Source organism: Rhopalosiphum maidis, chromosome 2 (assembly GCF_003676215.2).
Source record: "Rhopalosiphum maidis isolate BTI-1 chromosome 2, ASM367621v3, whole genome shotgun sequence".
Taxonomy (NCBI): Eukaryota; Metazoa; Arthropoda; class Insecta; order Hemiptera; family Aphididae; genus Rhopalosiphum; species Rhopalosiphum maidis.
In genome coordinates this window covers 17,270,054-17,287,690 of record NC_040878.1, presented here as the reverse complement: position 1 = coordinate 17,287,690, position 17,637 = coordinate 17,270,054, and the positions used below count along the sequence as shown (strand labels likewise).

At 30.9% G+C, this 17,637-nt stretch overlaps 1 protein-coding gene across 3 annotated transcripts in view; it reads right to left on the bottom strand.

The window, feature by feature from the left end:
• Positions 1-17,637, bottom strand: part of LOC113551168 (probable serine/threonine-protein kinase kinX) — a 30,994-nt gene that overhangs the window by 3,265 nt on the left and 10,092 nt on the right. For 2 of the 3 annotated variants that reach the window (XM_026953247.1, XM_026953245.1), the window contains 6 exons: positions 15,910-16,406; positions 2,021-2,828; positions 1,515-1,955; positions 1,017-1,458; positions 734-925; positions 73-239 (listed from right to left, as the gene is read on the bottom strand). In XM_026953247.1, the coding sequence (XP_026809048.1) occupies positions 73-239; positions 734-925; positions 1,017-1,458; positions 1,515-1,955; positions 2,021-2,828; positions 15,910-16,403 (2,544 nt within the window). In that variant the 5' untranslated portion in view covers positions 16,404-16,406. The remainder of the gene's footprint in view (positions 1-72; positions 240-733; positions 926-1,016; positions 1,459-1,514; positions 1,956-2,020; positions 2,829-15,909; positions 16,407-17,637) is intronic. The other variant, XM_026953246.1, reaches the window with a different exon arrangement.

Sequence of the window (17,637 nt, the reverse complement as noted above, 5' to 3'; positions counted from 1 at the left end):
AAATAGCTAATAGATATAATTTAAAAAAAAAGGTTTATGTTATTGTAAAGAAATAATTTAATAAGTATTTACTGCATTAGAAGACACAACAGTAGCTGCAGGTGCTTGACGTTTTCCTCTGCTTTGCTTGCAACGTTCTGGTGCAGTTAAAAGTCTTGCTAATGTAGGTGAATAATTGGTTGGAGGGTGTGACATACTAAGTGGTAAATGGTGTGTACCAGCGCCTTTAGTTAAAATTCCTATAATATAAAAGTAATAGTTATCACCAAAAATATATCAAATCAATAGGCAAAGAAAACCAAATAATCAATAATGAATGGTCTTCTTTCTTTTGAAAATAATTGTCAATCTGCTAAGCTTACACTCATTCGGATACTATATTGATAATATCTTGAACTTGAACTTTTTAAATTTTATAAGGACACAATTATTTACCTATTTTATTGTTATTTTCATATTCTTAATCTTACTATAAATATAAGCATATATTTATATTATACAATTAAAAGTTATTTTTTGTTCAGCTTATTACTGATCAATAGTTAAATAATATTCAAAATTAAATCTCTCACAATATTGTGGTTAAAAAAAAAAAAAACTAAATGCTTAAAATCAAGGTATCATATTCAATCACATTGTCATGATATATTTTGAGCTATCAATATTATGATAGGACAAAAATTTCAATCTTAAATATAAATTTGGAGGATTGAATCTTAATGAAGAAAATTACCATGTAATAGAGAAGTTGGCTGTGGTTGCTGTTGCATTTGTTGTTGTTGCTGTTGTTGTTGTTGCTGCTGCTGCATTGGCTGCGAAACTGGATGCAGTGTAACTTCTGGAAAAGCAGGAACATCTTTAAAACGATTATGTTCAGACCCATGTTCCATAACATTGTTTGGAACTCCATGGGTATTTGTGATAGCTGAACAAAACACAATATTTTTTTAAATATTCAAATTTTGATAAAATGTATCATTAAATAGGTAAGGTAATTAACCTATTATATAACTTACTAGTTTTAAAATTCCCATCACTGGCATGGTGAAGTGGATTACCAAAACCCATAGGATTTGGATAACGTAATGGAGCTGAAGATGTGGGTACTGAAAAATCATTGGCAGTCGCCTTCCGACGGCCTCTTTTAGTCACAGCTGTTTCAGGATTCTTTGATCGATGATCAGCAATAATCAGCTTAACATCTAATATAGGACCTTGACGGCCTTCTTTATGATTGTTAGCTGTAGAAGGCTTAGGCAATATAGGTCTTTGAACGCGGTTGGTGCGGTTCACCCTATCTGACAATATCCATTCATTGGGCTGAGCATTAGCTGATGAAGCGACTGGTGTGATACTAGTATTAGGTGATGAAGAGGCATAAATACTCTGTTCGTAACTATTTATTGTAGACTTTTCAAGTTGACTATCGCCACGGTTGTCAATAATATCTAAGATATTCTGTTGAAAAAAATAAATTAGAAATAAATAAAATAAATTAAATTGTATTAAAATACCTTTTCACTTAGTATATGTTCAGGCTGACTTAAATTAATTTGAAACATTTCTGGCAAATTCCAGTCTTTGCTATTGTCTGTTTTCATAGCATCAAGTTCTTTTAGTTTAATCATCAATCGTTCAATAATTTCTTCTTTGAGTTTTTGTAACCTGATAAGGGTCACTAACTCGTCACGTTTAGTCTGTGCTATTTCCGTGATTACCTTTATTTCATTTTGTATTTTTTCTACATTCCTATTTAATTCAACTTCATTTTTACCACTTGACTGTACGATATTCTTGATCAATCGTTCTCGAGTATCGTCTTTTAATAATGGTGTATCTTCATCAGATCGTAACTTTTTAATTTTAGGTAAATCATTATCGCTACTTGCTCCACTTACAACGCTAAGTTCATCGTGACTTGCAGCAGACCTCTTGCGTGCAATTGGTTCATCTATCTGAAAATGACATAATAATTAAGAAAAATTTTCTATACCTTATGAAATTTACATTTAATTAATACCTGCTTAGGTGAAAGTGTATCTGTACTAATTTCACTAGACATATCCTCTTCTTCAAGAACTTTACGATTCACTTTTTCAGATTTTAAATGTTTTTCATCTTCACTAAGTTTAACTTCTCCATTCACTGGATTTGTTTCTTCTTCACTTTTCTTCAATACTTCATTACTAGTTGTAATAATTTCATCCTTGTGATTTTCTTTCCCATTAATAGACTTTTCTATTTCTTGAGTTTTGACATCTTCAGTGACTTCTGGTTCATCAACTTTTGAAGATTCTTTCTTAATAACTACATCTTCATTAGTTTGATCTACAGTTTCATCAATTTCCATAAGCTTGTCATCTTCATCTTTGTCATCATTTGTTTCAGGACTATCATTTTTAGTTGTAGAAGTTTCGTCGTTAATAGTTTCTACAGATTTTTGTTCCTCAGACACTCCATTTTTCACAATTTTATCAGTACTTTTGGACAAGGGTTCAGTCTTGTTTTCTGGATCTTTTTCTTTGTTATCCTTTTTTTTCTCTATTTTTTCTTCATCATCTTCATCGCCATGGTCTTCTTCGTCATTTTCTTCTTCTTCTTCTTCTTTTTTAATTACATGTTCAGAGCTTTCATCAGTTTCTATAGAATTGTCTACAATAGTTCCATTCAACTTTTTATGACTATCACCATTTACTTTTGTAGTGGTTTCCAAATCATCGGTCTTTGTATCTGAAGGACTAGTGTCAACAGACATTTCGCTGTTTTCACAATCATCTGCCGGGATCGGCATGCGGCTAATTTGCATTTCGTCTTCTATGGTGAAATAGCTGGAAAAAAAATACAAATTAAACATTGAAACGCCTTTGCAAAGAAAAACAAAATAATATTGGCTATGACTATAACAACCTTAGGAATCTAAAAAAAAAATTTAATTCTAAGATAAAAAAAGATATTTAATGTCATGTCTCAATCATACAATGACAACAAATGGCATGTAGTTTATTAATCAGTGATCAATTACATATTTCATTATGCAAGTTATGTATTGTTTGTTGCTTATATTAGACTTTCTTATCTAACAAATTATAGCCAACTAACAGCTCAATGACCGTAGTGTGTACACACACACACACACACACAAATTGAATACAAGTACAGTGACTAGGAAGGACCTATGTAACCTGGCAGGGCAGATGACTAAGAAGCATAATAACACAATACCTATGATAATACCCCGGCTGCAAGTCGACCAAACCAAAACGACAAATAAACCGAAGCAGGACGACGGCGTATACGACTCGTTACAGACAGGTCGAAATCCTTCAATGTTTTTGGTCTATCCAAAGGGCCCCTCCTATGAACCGGACGACAGACCCGACACACATTCGAGCAGATCACGACGACAGAGATATGATGTCGCGGTCGGAGTACGAAAAATGGCAGGAAAAAAAAAATGAAATTAAAAGCCCGATTGCGAGTCACACTTTCGAGAAACAGTACCTACTCCACGCACACGGCGAGAGCGTAATGAATTCATCACTGCGGTCCAGTTTCCCATTCGACTCGCACAGTTCGTTTACCTCGGCGGCGGCGGCGTGCGCGCGCGGTTTGTCCTACTTAGACGCCGTCGTCGCCGTTGCAGCAACGACAGCGGCTGCAGTCGTCACGGCCACACGCGCGCGAAAATAAAAGCGACATGCTCAAACGAAAAAAATCACAATAATAGTAATAGTAATAATGATAAATAACAATAACAAAAACACAATAATAATACCAAAAATCTGTTAACATACGTACCACACGCGCACGACACACGGTTATCAAAATTCACGACACATGGTAAGGCGGCCGACGTGGGTAGATAACTGTTAAAGAGACGGTCACACTCGAGAGTCTCACGAAAACTGTAGGACGCGAGACGAACGATTACGCGATTTCCGACACGACGACAACGAACGGATACGGCAAAAACGTCGATCGAGGAAATCGAAAAAAAAAAAAAAATCGCATAAATAACGACCACGGAAACGGCACCCTACGCGGGAGCGGACACGACGACACGAACGATCCGATTGGTCCGAAGGAATCGCGCACACAGCGAACGAAACCGTAGGGACGGCGCGCAGCGGCGGCGGCGGTTCAAGGCTATCGGTGTGCGAGCGGAGGTGACGGACGGCCGCGACCACCGAGAGAGAGACAGGACGAGAGCGCGCGCGCGCGCGCGCGATAGACGGTCGACGGAGCGAGTGAGACGGCGGTGGCCGTGCCGGTGTGACTGAGAGAGCAAAGCGATCGTCGGTGGACCGACGGACGGCCGAGCGAAACGGATACCGCGCGCGCGGCATTCAGGCTTGCAAACGTCGCGGGCCCGCATTACCGTGCCGGCGGAATCATGACAGTTTTCACGGCGGACTTAATGATAATAAAATATTACACTTATATGGGTCGAGGCCTTTGCCGGTTCTTATTCCGCCGCGCAAATTCGGCCACCAGACGATGTTCTCGTCGTCACTGTTTAGATGCGTATAACGTTATACTCTACAACAATACTGGTGTATCAGGTACCTACGATGGAAAATATCCGTTTTTGGGAGGGGCTCGTTCAGTGGCGTAATTGTGGGGGACAAGGCAATTTTTTGAAAGATAAAGGTATATATTTTAACCGGGGGAAGGGGTGTCAGAGTTTTGATAATAATAAATATATTACATTCATTATACATTGCCCTCCCTAGATTTTTTCCCTGTTACGTCACTGGGCTCGTCGGTCGCGCTACCGCGCCCTCCTGTGCGGCAGCGATAGCCGATAGGACTCTGCGAACTGTGAGTTCCGAACGGGAAACGGGAAACAGTGAGGAAAATCAAAAGCGGAGAACACGCCTGAGTAGATGCGTTACAAATGAGTGGCGGTCTCGAGTCGAGTGGAGTTCGTTCGAAGGAAAACGCTTTTCTTCGACCTCTACCCTGCCCGGAGAATTTCGAATAATCCCACACTCGGCACTCCCACGTCATTACTACGACCAGTCATTTCTCGAGGTTTGAGTCACCACTGCCGCGTGATACGCGTGTATACTGTAGCAGCTGCAGCAGAGTCGATTCCGATAGCGCGTACGGCGCGTACAGAACATTATAATAATAATATTATTTATTATACATTTCGTGCGCATCGTTCGCGGCAGCCGCAGACGCGATTTTCAGCGAAATGCCGTTCGGTCGGACGACGCGCCGCGTGTGTGCGCGCGTGCGGTTGCGACGAAGGGCAAAGCAAGGACGTTGCCGCCTTGCCGGGACCGTCGTCGTCCGAGGCAGACGCGCAAAAACATTTTTACCCGACGACGATGACGACGACGACGACGACGCCGCAACCACCGAATAGGCGGAGCGGTCCGCTTGACCTTGAGCGAGACCTGCTGCACTGCGCATATTATTAAAATATATATATTATTGCATACGCGTAAATACCGCATAGGCGCGCATACCACATGCCACGGAGACGTCGTCGGCGGCCACGTTGGTGGTATATTATAATATTTAGTGGGTATATTTGGTGGACGGTGGTGACGGCGGCGGCGGCGGAGGTGATAGTCGGTGGAGGTCTACCAAAAAAAATTTAGTCATCAGTTACGTTTTTTTTTTTAGACTTTATGTATCTATAATATGTTTAGTGAGTTACGTAACATACATAATATAGGTACCGATTATTATACTTGTATATGTCGTTTCATTAAATCGTCCTTTTTCGGACGACACCCGACATCGCAACGATCGGCCAACGAAATGTCTCTATATGACAATAATATTGTCTACGCGTGATATTTGTGTGATATTTCATTATATATAATAGATACAGTCGGAAGTCACACCTGGAGCAGTGCATACCTACCCCCACTGCAATATCATCCCCGGGACAGGATTTCCTGGCGATTTTACCGTTTCTCTTGTACCCTGCTTTCGAAAATATTATACATTGTTATTTCTATAGTGTAGGACGTATTCTCGACCGTTCTGTGTTATATTATAATATTATAATATTATTGTTGAGAAATAAATAATTGTTTTTTTGTTTTCAAGACGAAAACAAAATGAAAAGTGTTGCGTAATGGTTATTTTTATGCTGTCGTCGGCATCCCTCGTTGTGCTTTTTAATATACATATTCCTTACCCACCAACACATGAAATAACAATAATAATTATATTAATTACTTATCAAACGTCTCACAATACACCGCTTTTTTTCAATATGTCGAGTACTTATATATATATATATATATATATATATATATATATAGTTATATACAAGTATTATAATAATATAATAAGCGTGATGCGTGCCTCAGAGGCACTGCCTCTATTATAGGTACATATAGGTATGTAATCTCAAACTACGAGTCGAAAGGAAAATTAGTAGACTATGATAAATAAAATTCCTACAAATAATCTGTACAGTTTAATTTGATCTTTGTCGATTGGCATGTTTACTGTACATTGTAATATTATAATATTATTATTTATTATGTTGTAGTCACTGCCACAAGTAGTCCCTTTTGAATAATTGTCCGCTTTTTACATGTGATACTATCAGCATAGCTGATAGTAAACCGTATTTTTTAACTAATGTTTGACTTTACATATGTCCAAGACAAATATTAAAAACGCATTAATTTAGACTTGAATAATTTATTATATGCATAGCTAATAGTTTATAATCGTATATATATATATAGTTATATTATAGGCCCGCGACAGCGCGTAGCGTTGCTGTTAGTTAGATAAAAGGACTCTATCACCACTATATGTATAACTGTGGATAATTACAAATACTAATCGTTACATTCAGTTCGATAAAAATATACCTATTGACGAGCCACCTCTCATGTCAACTTGTCCGTGCTGTACAAACTAAAAACACGTTAGTATAAAATTGTTGACTGAGTATATTCTTACACGTGCCTCGGTCCGTAAACTTCTGTAGTACACTCTTTATTAGTATATTAAACTGTAGGAATTTTATCTGGCCCGTAGACAAGATATTTAGTTTTATTAATTATTAAGTATTCTTATGGTAAATTAAATGAGATTCTTATTTTTGCCTCTACTTTAGTTAAACAAGTACCTACCTGCTTACATTATAATATTAAATATTGATGATTATCAAAAACTTTTTAAATTTCTTATTTGCCCCTCCTAAAATATTAATTTATGACCTCTGCCATACTATAGTATTATAATACATCCCTTAAGTCATAGGTCATAAAAATATTTTCTAAACATTTTAAATATTTTTATTAAAACTGATTAATTATGTCCTATACATTTAATAATTTATTAATATGTTAGATACGCGTCTACTCAATAGTCTCAATATATTTTATTAGTATAATCAGCTATGTACCTATACATTTGTGTAAATTAAAAATTTTTTCATCAAAAGATAATCTTTAGTCATAAAATGTGTTGCTATGTAGTATGTACGTATTATACTATACCGCAACCACTAACTTTTACTGATGCATCAAATACTACCTACTTTTATTCCAAACAAGTAAGCTTACCGATTTAATTTTTTTAAACTATTGTAATATGATGTTTTGTCCATTTTTCGAATGTACTATGTAACAATATAATAATAATCTTTTATGTAAACAACTATTAAATAACATTGTATAAAAAAAAGTACTAACATCAATTTATATTTATGAACTTAAACTACCCCAAGGCAGTGGCATCGCCACGGAAACAACACTTTCAAGTTTGCACCCAATTATTATTTAGATAAGTTGTATTCTGTATCGTATTATATTACTAGTGTATGCAAAGTACCAATTTCCCTCACTCCTATCTGCAAACGGCTACACATTATAACATTGTATATTAAATGGAATTTATTTAATAGTCAATTATAGATACGATTCATTTTATTTTATTGAAAGTATGGTATTATCAAATAGTAAATTCAAAGTGAATTCTAAATAAAGCAAATTTAAAATAATCATAATAATCGGATGTTTAAAAAATAAAAATCTTATATATCTTTCATAATAATAATAGTGAATAATCATTTACTCTCTTATTCCCTAGTATACCACCATAATTTAGCGACGAATAAGTTTTCTTACACAGTTATTTAATATAACGTATTAAAACTAGAGCTTAACGACTTTAAAAAATGTTGAACATTCAGAATTAAACTCTAATGGTGTAGGTATTTAAAATATTGTATTTTATTAATTATAGATTAATGAGTACACATACCAGTAATGGAACTAGGATTTTGGAGCCCCGATAATGAAAAGGAATTTCTTGGAACCTAAAATGAATACCTATCCATTGCTATATTCAATTATGTATTTGTAAAAAAATACAAAGGGAACGAACTTATTTTTTTATCAATTTAAATGATATTTATTCTAATATTCAAATATAAATAAAGAAATGAACAATAAAAAAAAAATGCAATTTAACACAAAATAAAAAAAAAAATAACAAATATACCCATCCGCCACCGTTGGCTGTATGCTTATAACATTTATACTTTACGTGTTTGTATTTATTTATAAATATCTTTATTACTTGAGAATATATATGCCATATACTCCCCAATACACCCGGGACTTGCGTATTATCCTCGTAAACATAATTTATGAGTTATTTTTTTAACAATAAAGTTGATTTAACTGTATTATTATCAAATAAGAGTATAATTTAATTGAAGTTGCTATTTCTTACAAATAAGTAAGAAGTTTAAATTTAATTTTTTAAATGATTATTCGTATATCCAATACAATGATCATAGTGCATATAAGTATATCAAAACATGGATAAAATTATAAAGTATAAATCGGACTTTATATTATTAAGTCTGATAGTATATAACCAAGGTCACAAACAAAATAAATAATATTGCCAATATTGGTACATTTGTATTTTAGTTTCTATAATAGTTTATATTATTGTATTATTTTATATCTAAATATTTCATTATTCCCGCATTTTCATTACACTATTATACAGAGTAGGAAGCATGAGACATCTGTCCTTTGGACCCGGCCCCCTTTGAAACTTGTAGTGACCTAATGTTTGGCTGTACCATCCACCCCGGTTAATGCACCACTGATACAAACTCTACAATCTACAATTAATTTAATACATTTTACCGATAAATTATATAAGTACCTATTTACTTCAGTAGTTCAGTGTCAACTATTTAAATTATTACTTATTAGGAACCTAAACTTTAATTAAATGCAACTATAAATTGATATAATTTATACAACGAGTTATGGCGCTTTATAATAGTTTATTATACGTCAATATAATAAAACATAATATATAATACGTGGAAACTACAAGTAGGTGTCATTCAGCATCACCCACGCGCGCAATGGGAATTTATAACTTTAAAATGCGTTTTTAATTTAAAAAAACTGTTTTATATTTCAAAAGTTTAAAACACCGTCAATCACGCAGGAATTAATGAAAAATTGAAATTTTGATACATGCAAGTTAATAAGTTCAAGTCTTCACTGTGTAGGTACATCATGATATATATAATATAGTATAAAATGTACATACATAGAAACTTATACTAAATAGATTTATATCATCAGTTATATGATACATAATATCTTGAGCAAGTAAATAAAAGTATTTATTACAATTACATTTTAGAACGAGATTGTTATTATTAAGAATTATCAAAATAGTTCATGCAACTTTAGCATTCTCAAATGTCATCACACATCATCATTAAAATTAATGTACTTTATTTCAAAGATTTGCCCACGTTATTCTTTACAGCATTCGCCACAGTGGAAAATTTTATATTACAGATACTATGTGTACGGATCATTAAAATCACTATAGGGTTTTCAATTTTAACTTGATGGCCTTGCGTGTATAAATCTACAGTGTATAAAATGTATACATTTGTGCCCTAGCTGTAATCTGTGATGGTCTCGCGTTTTTTTTTTTTTGTTTAACAAAATTGGACTTTCGTCTCAGTTTGTTCAAGGTTTTTAAGTCAAAAGGTGCCACATGGTATTTTAACACAAATATACTACAGAAAATTTACTAGTGCGGAAACGCCGTAAGGTTGTGAAATGCCAAAAGACGACGCTCGTCGCTCCGTGCTTGGCCTTCTACGTTTGACCTCGTAAATGATTATTTTTGCATTGCTCTTATAATGCAGCTCAGAGCTCTATACTTGTATGATGCAGTTTCAATTATCGGGTTGCATGCATTTAATTTATTATTTATTGATCATTATTATTTTTATATTAGAATCATCTCTTATATCAACTATTAGGTGAATATAGTAGTCATAAAGTAATATTTCACTGATTGCTAAAATCATTCGTAAAATTTTAAAATAGAATTTTGAGAAAAATAAAATAATTTATAATTATATTTTGTATAGAGAATATGTTTAAAGAAAAATTATACAATTATTGTGCTACGAATTCATAATAAAAACATTATAAAATGAAAACTTTATTAGTAAAAATAGGTATACCATTTATTTTAATTTTGAAAAATACATATTTATAAAAAAAAATAAAATGTCATGAATAATATATGAATATTGTAATAAAGAATAAATAAAGAATAATTGTACGTTAATTAACATTATACCTATAGTGATTGGCCACGTATTAATAAAAATATATTTATTAGTTATTATATATTGTTTTAGATACAGAGTCGTGTTCCATATTTTTTAATATTTTGAAGTAGAGAATATATAAACAATGTAAAATAACTTCCATACTAAGATAGTTACCTAATCCTTAAGTATATAGAGTATTTAAATAGGTAAATAATAAAGATACACTATAAACCATATATACCTAAATAAGATTATCAAAACATTCAAAATTAATTTATTTTGAATATCATAATACATATAATAAGGTAACCTGCAGTACAAAAAACATTAAAGATATACCTAGCTTGGATAGAAACACGAAAAATAAATACAATAGCTAATGGGTACCTACTTATGTAATATTATGTATAGTAAAATATGAATTTACTCGTAATATTACATTTTTAAATACAATTGAACTAATAAAAATTAAAAATTAAGTATATAGGTACTGAAATTTCATTTAGCATAACTTATTAATTTTAGATTATATACAAGATTGACATAATAATATGATATAGATAGGTACTTATATAGGTATATTATAAAAATAAAATTGAGAATATATATTATACAAGTATAGAACAATAACGTTTTGCAATAAAATTGATAAATACACAATATGTCACTGCTAACTGAAGACTGGAGAGTTAGACAGGCCATAACGAACGTACTTATCTGCCTTTAACATATAATTTATTAATGAACAATTTTATTAGTATAATACTGAATGATGAACTATTTCAATGCAGTCGATTAAAATATAAATCAAATAAGCATTAAATAGATACATACAGAATTCGCTGAGTTACATAAATGTGAATAATACTCTTAAAATTGATCATTTAAATAAGTTGGTTAAAATTTGACATCATTGTATATTTTTTATAGAAAAAATATTGTATAAGACTGCTATTTTCAAGGAAAAAACATTTCACAAGGTCCTTCATTCCCCCTTTTGTAAAGTTCTGTAAATCGTCATTTAATAAAAACTATACTTTATTATAAAACATTTTTCTATTGTTTAGATACAATTGTATTATTATAAAACTATTAATATTGAACAATGACGAATAAAATAAATTAAGTACCTATTACAATAAAATGATTTAGGTATTAGTTATAAATCATAATACATTAAATTAAAATCAGCTTCTTGCAGGCAATACTAAATTGATAATTTAGTTTTCCCTAATAACAATCCCTTTAATTATTTTTTGTTTCTCACTTCTAAATTGTCGTGTCCTTGCTCTAGTTACATAGAATAGTCATATTATACATACATACATTTATTATTTATCATAATAAATATGACGATTATACATGCTTTAATAATCTTATGACATTATATTGTAACATTGTCTGTAAAATTATCATTATGTTATTAGTGAATTATTATGACGGTATATACCATTGTAAAGTAAATTATAAGTACCTACTTTAGATTATATTGGAATTGGTTACACGGCTTAAATGCTATTACATTTGTTTTTAACAATTTGAATATTACTAAAAATATTATTTTTTGTAATAAAAATTATCAAAAAAAAAAGAAAATTACTAATACAATTTCAAGAAAAACTACAAATTAAAATAAAAGTTATTAATATAATAAGTAGTAAAGGCAATTAACCAATTGAAACTTATGGTTATTATGGATATCTGAAATTAGAATTATAAATATCAAATTGATCTGAAAAGGCATTTTTTGGTTTTCATGTTTCCTTACATACAAGTTCATGTCGTTTAGTATTTTTTTTCATATGTATTATTATTTATTAATATGTTCGATTTGTTGTAATATAGTTATTCATTTTTAGTATAATTATTACACAGCTATAATTAAACTTGAATGAATTTATTAGATATTAATATATTATGTATAGGTAGCTCTTAGCTATGAAATAATCTTTGATTCGTATTTCGTTAAGTTTGAGGCTTTAAACTAACAGTTAATATATATAACTTAATAATCACTAATCAGTATTTCAATAGTTTAATTGCAATTATTAATGTATTTATTGATTGTCAAGATCGAAATTAACACGCAATCGTGTTTTACCGAAAAAAATATAGATTTTAATATTCTTATACTCCTTGTAATTTTTATCTTCTTACATTTGAAACACAATTAAACAAAAAAACGTATTACAATATTGTTCAGTAACATACCTCTGTAATTTAATAACTTATAATCAGTTAATTTTAAATTTTACCTATATATAAAAAGTTTCAAGACTATTTAAAAATCTTTCATTAAAAATGTTACTATATTTGTTAGTCTTGGTACACCCTATATATATATATAAGTATAAAGTAGGTACGTATACTTGATATTATTACTTATACGCAAATTACGAATGGAAATCAAATCGAACAGGTTTATCTAAAATAATTTATCAATGTCAGTTTAATATATTAAAATAAAGTAATTAATAATAGTTCAATCATACTAAGTATAGGCATTTTGTCAAAATTTAGCATAACACGGGAGATTTACTGAATAGGAACAACGGTTTTAATTTTAATAATTATTTATATGATAGCTGTTTATACGAATATTTAAGTAAGCATTTTTATTTTTTTAACGCAATAATAAATCATTAAATTTGAAATACAATTCAGAAAGGAACCACGTTTGTAGGATGTAGCTGACAGCCGACAGGCGTGTTTCTATTCAAAATGTGTCTACATAATAATAAAAGGATATTGAAAGGTTTTTTTTTGTGATTTTGGAAAATATTAAAAAATCAGAAAAATGTTATTTTTTAAGCTACTATTTTGTCTAGGATTCTGATCTTTAAGGTTTAATTTATTTTTGTTTAAGAATTTATTTTACCTGAAAAACTATTATCAGAAAAAGAAATAAGGTACAAATTAACTGTAAAACCAATTCACATGTTAGTATGTTACATTCCTAACGTCAAAATTTTATTTTGTCTAGTCATCTACTATCCACAGATGATTATAGAGTTTACGGTATTAGAACATTTTATGAATTTCCCTTTGCAGCAATACGCCAGTACGCGTATATGAGTAAGTTAAATAACTTTTAAAATATACGCATCAAACCGTTAAAAAATAAAATACTTGTTTAAAATTGTTATTAAAAAAACCAATTTCATTTTTATTTTATCCATAGTCATAACTTAAATGTTTATAGTAATAACTTATAATATTATATTGTTAGTATTTACGTCAATACATGTTTAGATATTTGTGGTATCAAAATTAATTTAATAATTAAAATATTTTTGTTTCACAGATCACTTTTAGTTGTAAGTTTAATTATTAATTTTTAATCAATACAAAAAGATAACAAAATACCCAAGCCATTTAAACTATTATTGTAATTTGTAATAATAAATGTTTGTTGTATTGTTGAGAATGGGAAACAGAATATACATTTTTTAGTTTTTACCATTTATTGTTATAATTAATTTTCAGTTGACGGATGTAAATATTATATTGTAGATAATTAATGTACACCGTTAAAATAATTGATTGATGTATCAGGAATGATTATATATAATAACCTATTAACATCATAGCATTCTTAAAAAGCACTGAAATAAAAAAATTAATTTAATAAGAGTCTAGTACCTAGTCATAACTCATAAGTATACATTTTATGTACACCAAATTGTTATTTTAATCGTGTAACCTATTAAATTAAAATTATTTCGATATTAGTCAATTATTTTTGAGAAAGTTTATTATTTTACAATATAAAGTATTTTTTTTTTATTAATCCTTCTACTTAATTATTTTGATTGGACATTTTATTTCACTATATCTTTTTTGTTATTTGATAACTTTAATTTGAATTACGTTAAATCTCAATGTGTAAATATAAAAACGTATTCTATATTCTCACATAGGTAAGCAATGAGTTGTAATTATGATACTAAGAGTCTAAATAATTGAATCATAGCCAATGAATTAGTCATAAAATTTAATTTACCCTTGAGTGTATATACAAATTAAGAACATACTGTATAGTCTGTATAGAGTATAATATTCGAAAACATAAGTCTATAATATAGTTACAAACCTCAAAACAAACCTTTATATAGATTTCGGTCTGAAGGACACGAAATACTGTGTTTACATTTTATTGTTATCGTTGTATTTCCTATTCTATGAATGTACATGAATGTATTACAATTTACAAGGGTATAAAACACACTAGTAAAAAGGCTAATAATTCAACTAATATATCATGTAAAAAAGGTAGTAATAACACGTAAGTTAAAAATAATATTACTTATGTTTAATTACCTTTTTACAAATAATAATTTGTATATTTATTATTTTTGTTTACTTCTTATTTCATTTTTTTTATTTTTAATAAAAATCAATATGTTTATGTGTAGTTCTAAATACTAGATCACTAAAATATTGTTACTTATTAAATAACAATAATTTTTAAAAAAATAACGCTTAAGAAAAAAAAATGTTGACAAATGTTTTGCTCAAATCTATAAGCTGAATTACACAATATGACACAACTGATATTTAAAAAGTAACGCATTTATAGGATAAAATAATAAATATTATCATATTCTAAATGTAAAATGCGTTATATTAGTATAGTTCCACTGAAAATAGTATTGATAATCATCATATGATATTTTGTTGAGTACAGTTATGCGTAAGAACTAAAAATTCAATGTTTTCTCTGGAAATGTCATTAAAATCAATGAAGTATGCACCTAACCTAACGTATCTACCCGCATACATGAAATTTGGTAATCATATTCGTAAGATCGTTAAACATGATCAATATTATTCAAACACAGCCTATTATTTAATTCTTCTATACTCAAGAGATTTGTTATAGGTCTTTCCAAATCAAAAGAGAACGTATAATATAAGAGCTAATATTCTAACCTAACTAAATTATTTAATCTAAATTATAATACCTAATGACCGATGAATGATAACTTCGATAAATGTAATTTACAATTATACTCTTACTTATATTATGCTCGTAATGACTAAAAATGTTTACGCGTTGTCTTGGATTTTAAATAGATTCCCATTTTATCAGCTATATAGCTAAAACAGCTTCTGGACCCGTGTGAAACACTCGCGCGACTCGTAATTAATATTATGACACGATAATAATATAAATGCGAATGAAATAGCATTCAACTGTATAGGTACTCGTATTATTGTAAATCCGAGTTTATGTTATTAAAAATGGTAGTAAAATTATAGTCTTATTAAGTATCTACAGACGTACCAAAAGTCAATCGGCTTACCGTTTGGTGAACAGTGGTGGCAATGGTGGCAGCGGTCGGTCGATGGTCGGACGCGAACTGTCGGCGGGTGCGGTGATGACCGCGGTGGTCGCGATATGGTCGACCGGGCCGGTGATGACCGCGCAGGCGGCAGAAGCCATGTCTATGGCCGCGGCCGCGGTAGCGATGGAGGTCGGTGAAGACGACTTATTCTTGGTGGTGGCTGCGGCCACGGCGTGGCCGGCGTTTCGGCTCTCGCGCAACAACAGGTCCAGCGAGTTGCCGATCCGTCGGACACACGTGACGTCATTGCTCTTGGACGCCTGCACCGTATTGGCCACCGAGGCCACCGCCGCTGTGGTGGACGTCGCGGTCGTCTGTTGTTGTTCTTCGTTTAGCATGTACTCGCGTATCTTGTCCTTGATCAGCGACGTGACACACACGCCTCCGTCGCCGATTGCCAGGTCACCAAGTCTCAGCCAACCAGCTGGTTCTGCTGATTCGGAAGAGGACATTGTCTGCGAAAACGAAACGAAAACATCGACCCACCCCCATCGATGTAAGTTAATAATTATTATTTATGTTAGGTATTCACGTATATTATGAGTTATGTTGGGTTATAATAGAATATGGTTTTGTTTTTGTGCATTCATAAATATATAGTATTGCCGGCTTACCGACAAACGCGTATTATTGAAATAGTCCCAAAAATTGAAACTATTCGGGAACATTAAAATAAAACAAATATAATTGGAAATTTCATTCAACGAAGTTGTAAAGTATGTTTTAGGAAAAAAGTGTACTATTAATAATATGTGTGAGTGCTATTATATAGCCCGACGAAGTGCGTCTCCTTGGAATTCATAAGTCATCATATCCACAATAAACTAATTTCATATTTGTTGTACCTGATTTGTATCCATTTAAATGCCAGATACACACCATCCTTCAAAAATGCATAACCTTTTAAAGAGAAAAATAAGTTTTAAATTTGGGTATTGTAATGACGTCGTCCTGGCATCTTCAACGTCAAAAGTCGTGTCATCAATATCTGACCAATTAAATTTTTTTATACAAGATTTTTATTCTCGTATACTCTTAGAAAAAATTAGAAAAATAATAACAAATAAATACAAATCGGGTGCATAAATATTTATTTAGTTCGATGTGGGTAAATAATGATCTTACGGGTATGGGCACCAAAAAGAATCACCTGATGTATTGGTATTCTTTCGAATTCCCCCTCTATTCCCAGGCTTTACTTGAATAAACAACCATGTAGCTTTGTTATAATAATTAATATGTCACAATCAGCAATGACGCAAATAAAAAATATTTTCTAAGTTCAAAATAATAAATCACTGAAGGGTTTTTACTTCAATTTGAATTTTTTAAATTATTATAAAAATAATATTATATTAATTAATAAAGATTATTATTGTATTATAAAAATCTGTATTACTAAAGTATAAAAATTCTTACAATTATAAAAATATTAGTTATTTGTATGCATTATTGAATATTGATACATCAATCGATTTTATATGAACCCAGACAATAAAATATTTTCACGCTCCATATTATAATTTATAACATAATTTGAAGATATCAATAATATTCATTTGTTTTTCAAATAATAAAATATTTACAAAATATATCATAATAAATATTAAATTTCAATGAAACCATTTACTATTACGTACAAATATAGGTAACAAAAACATTTGCACTATATAATAATACGTATTC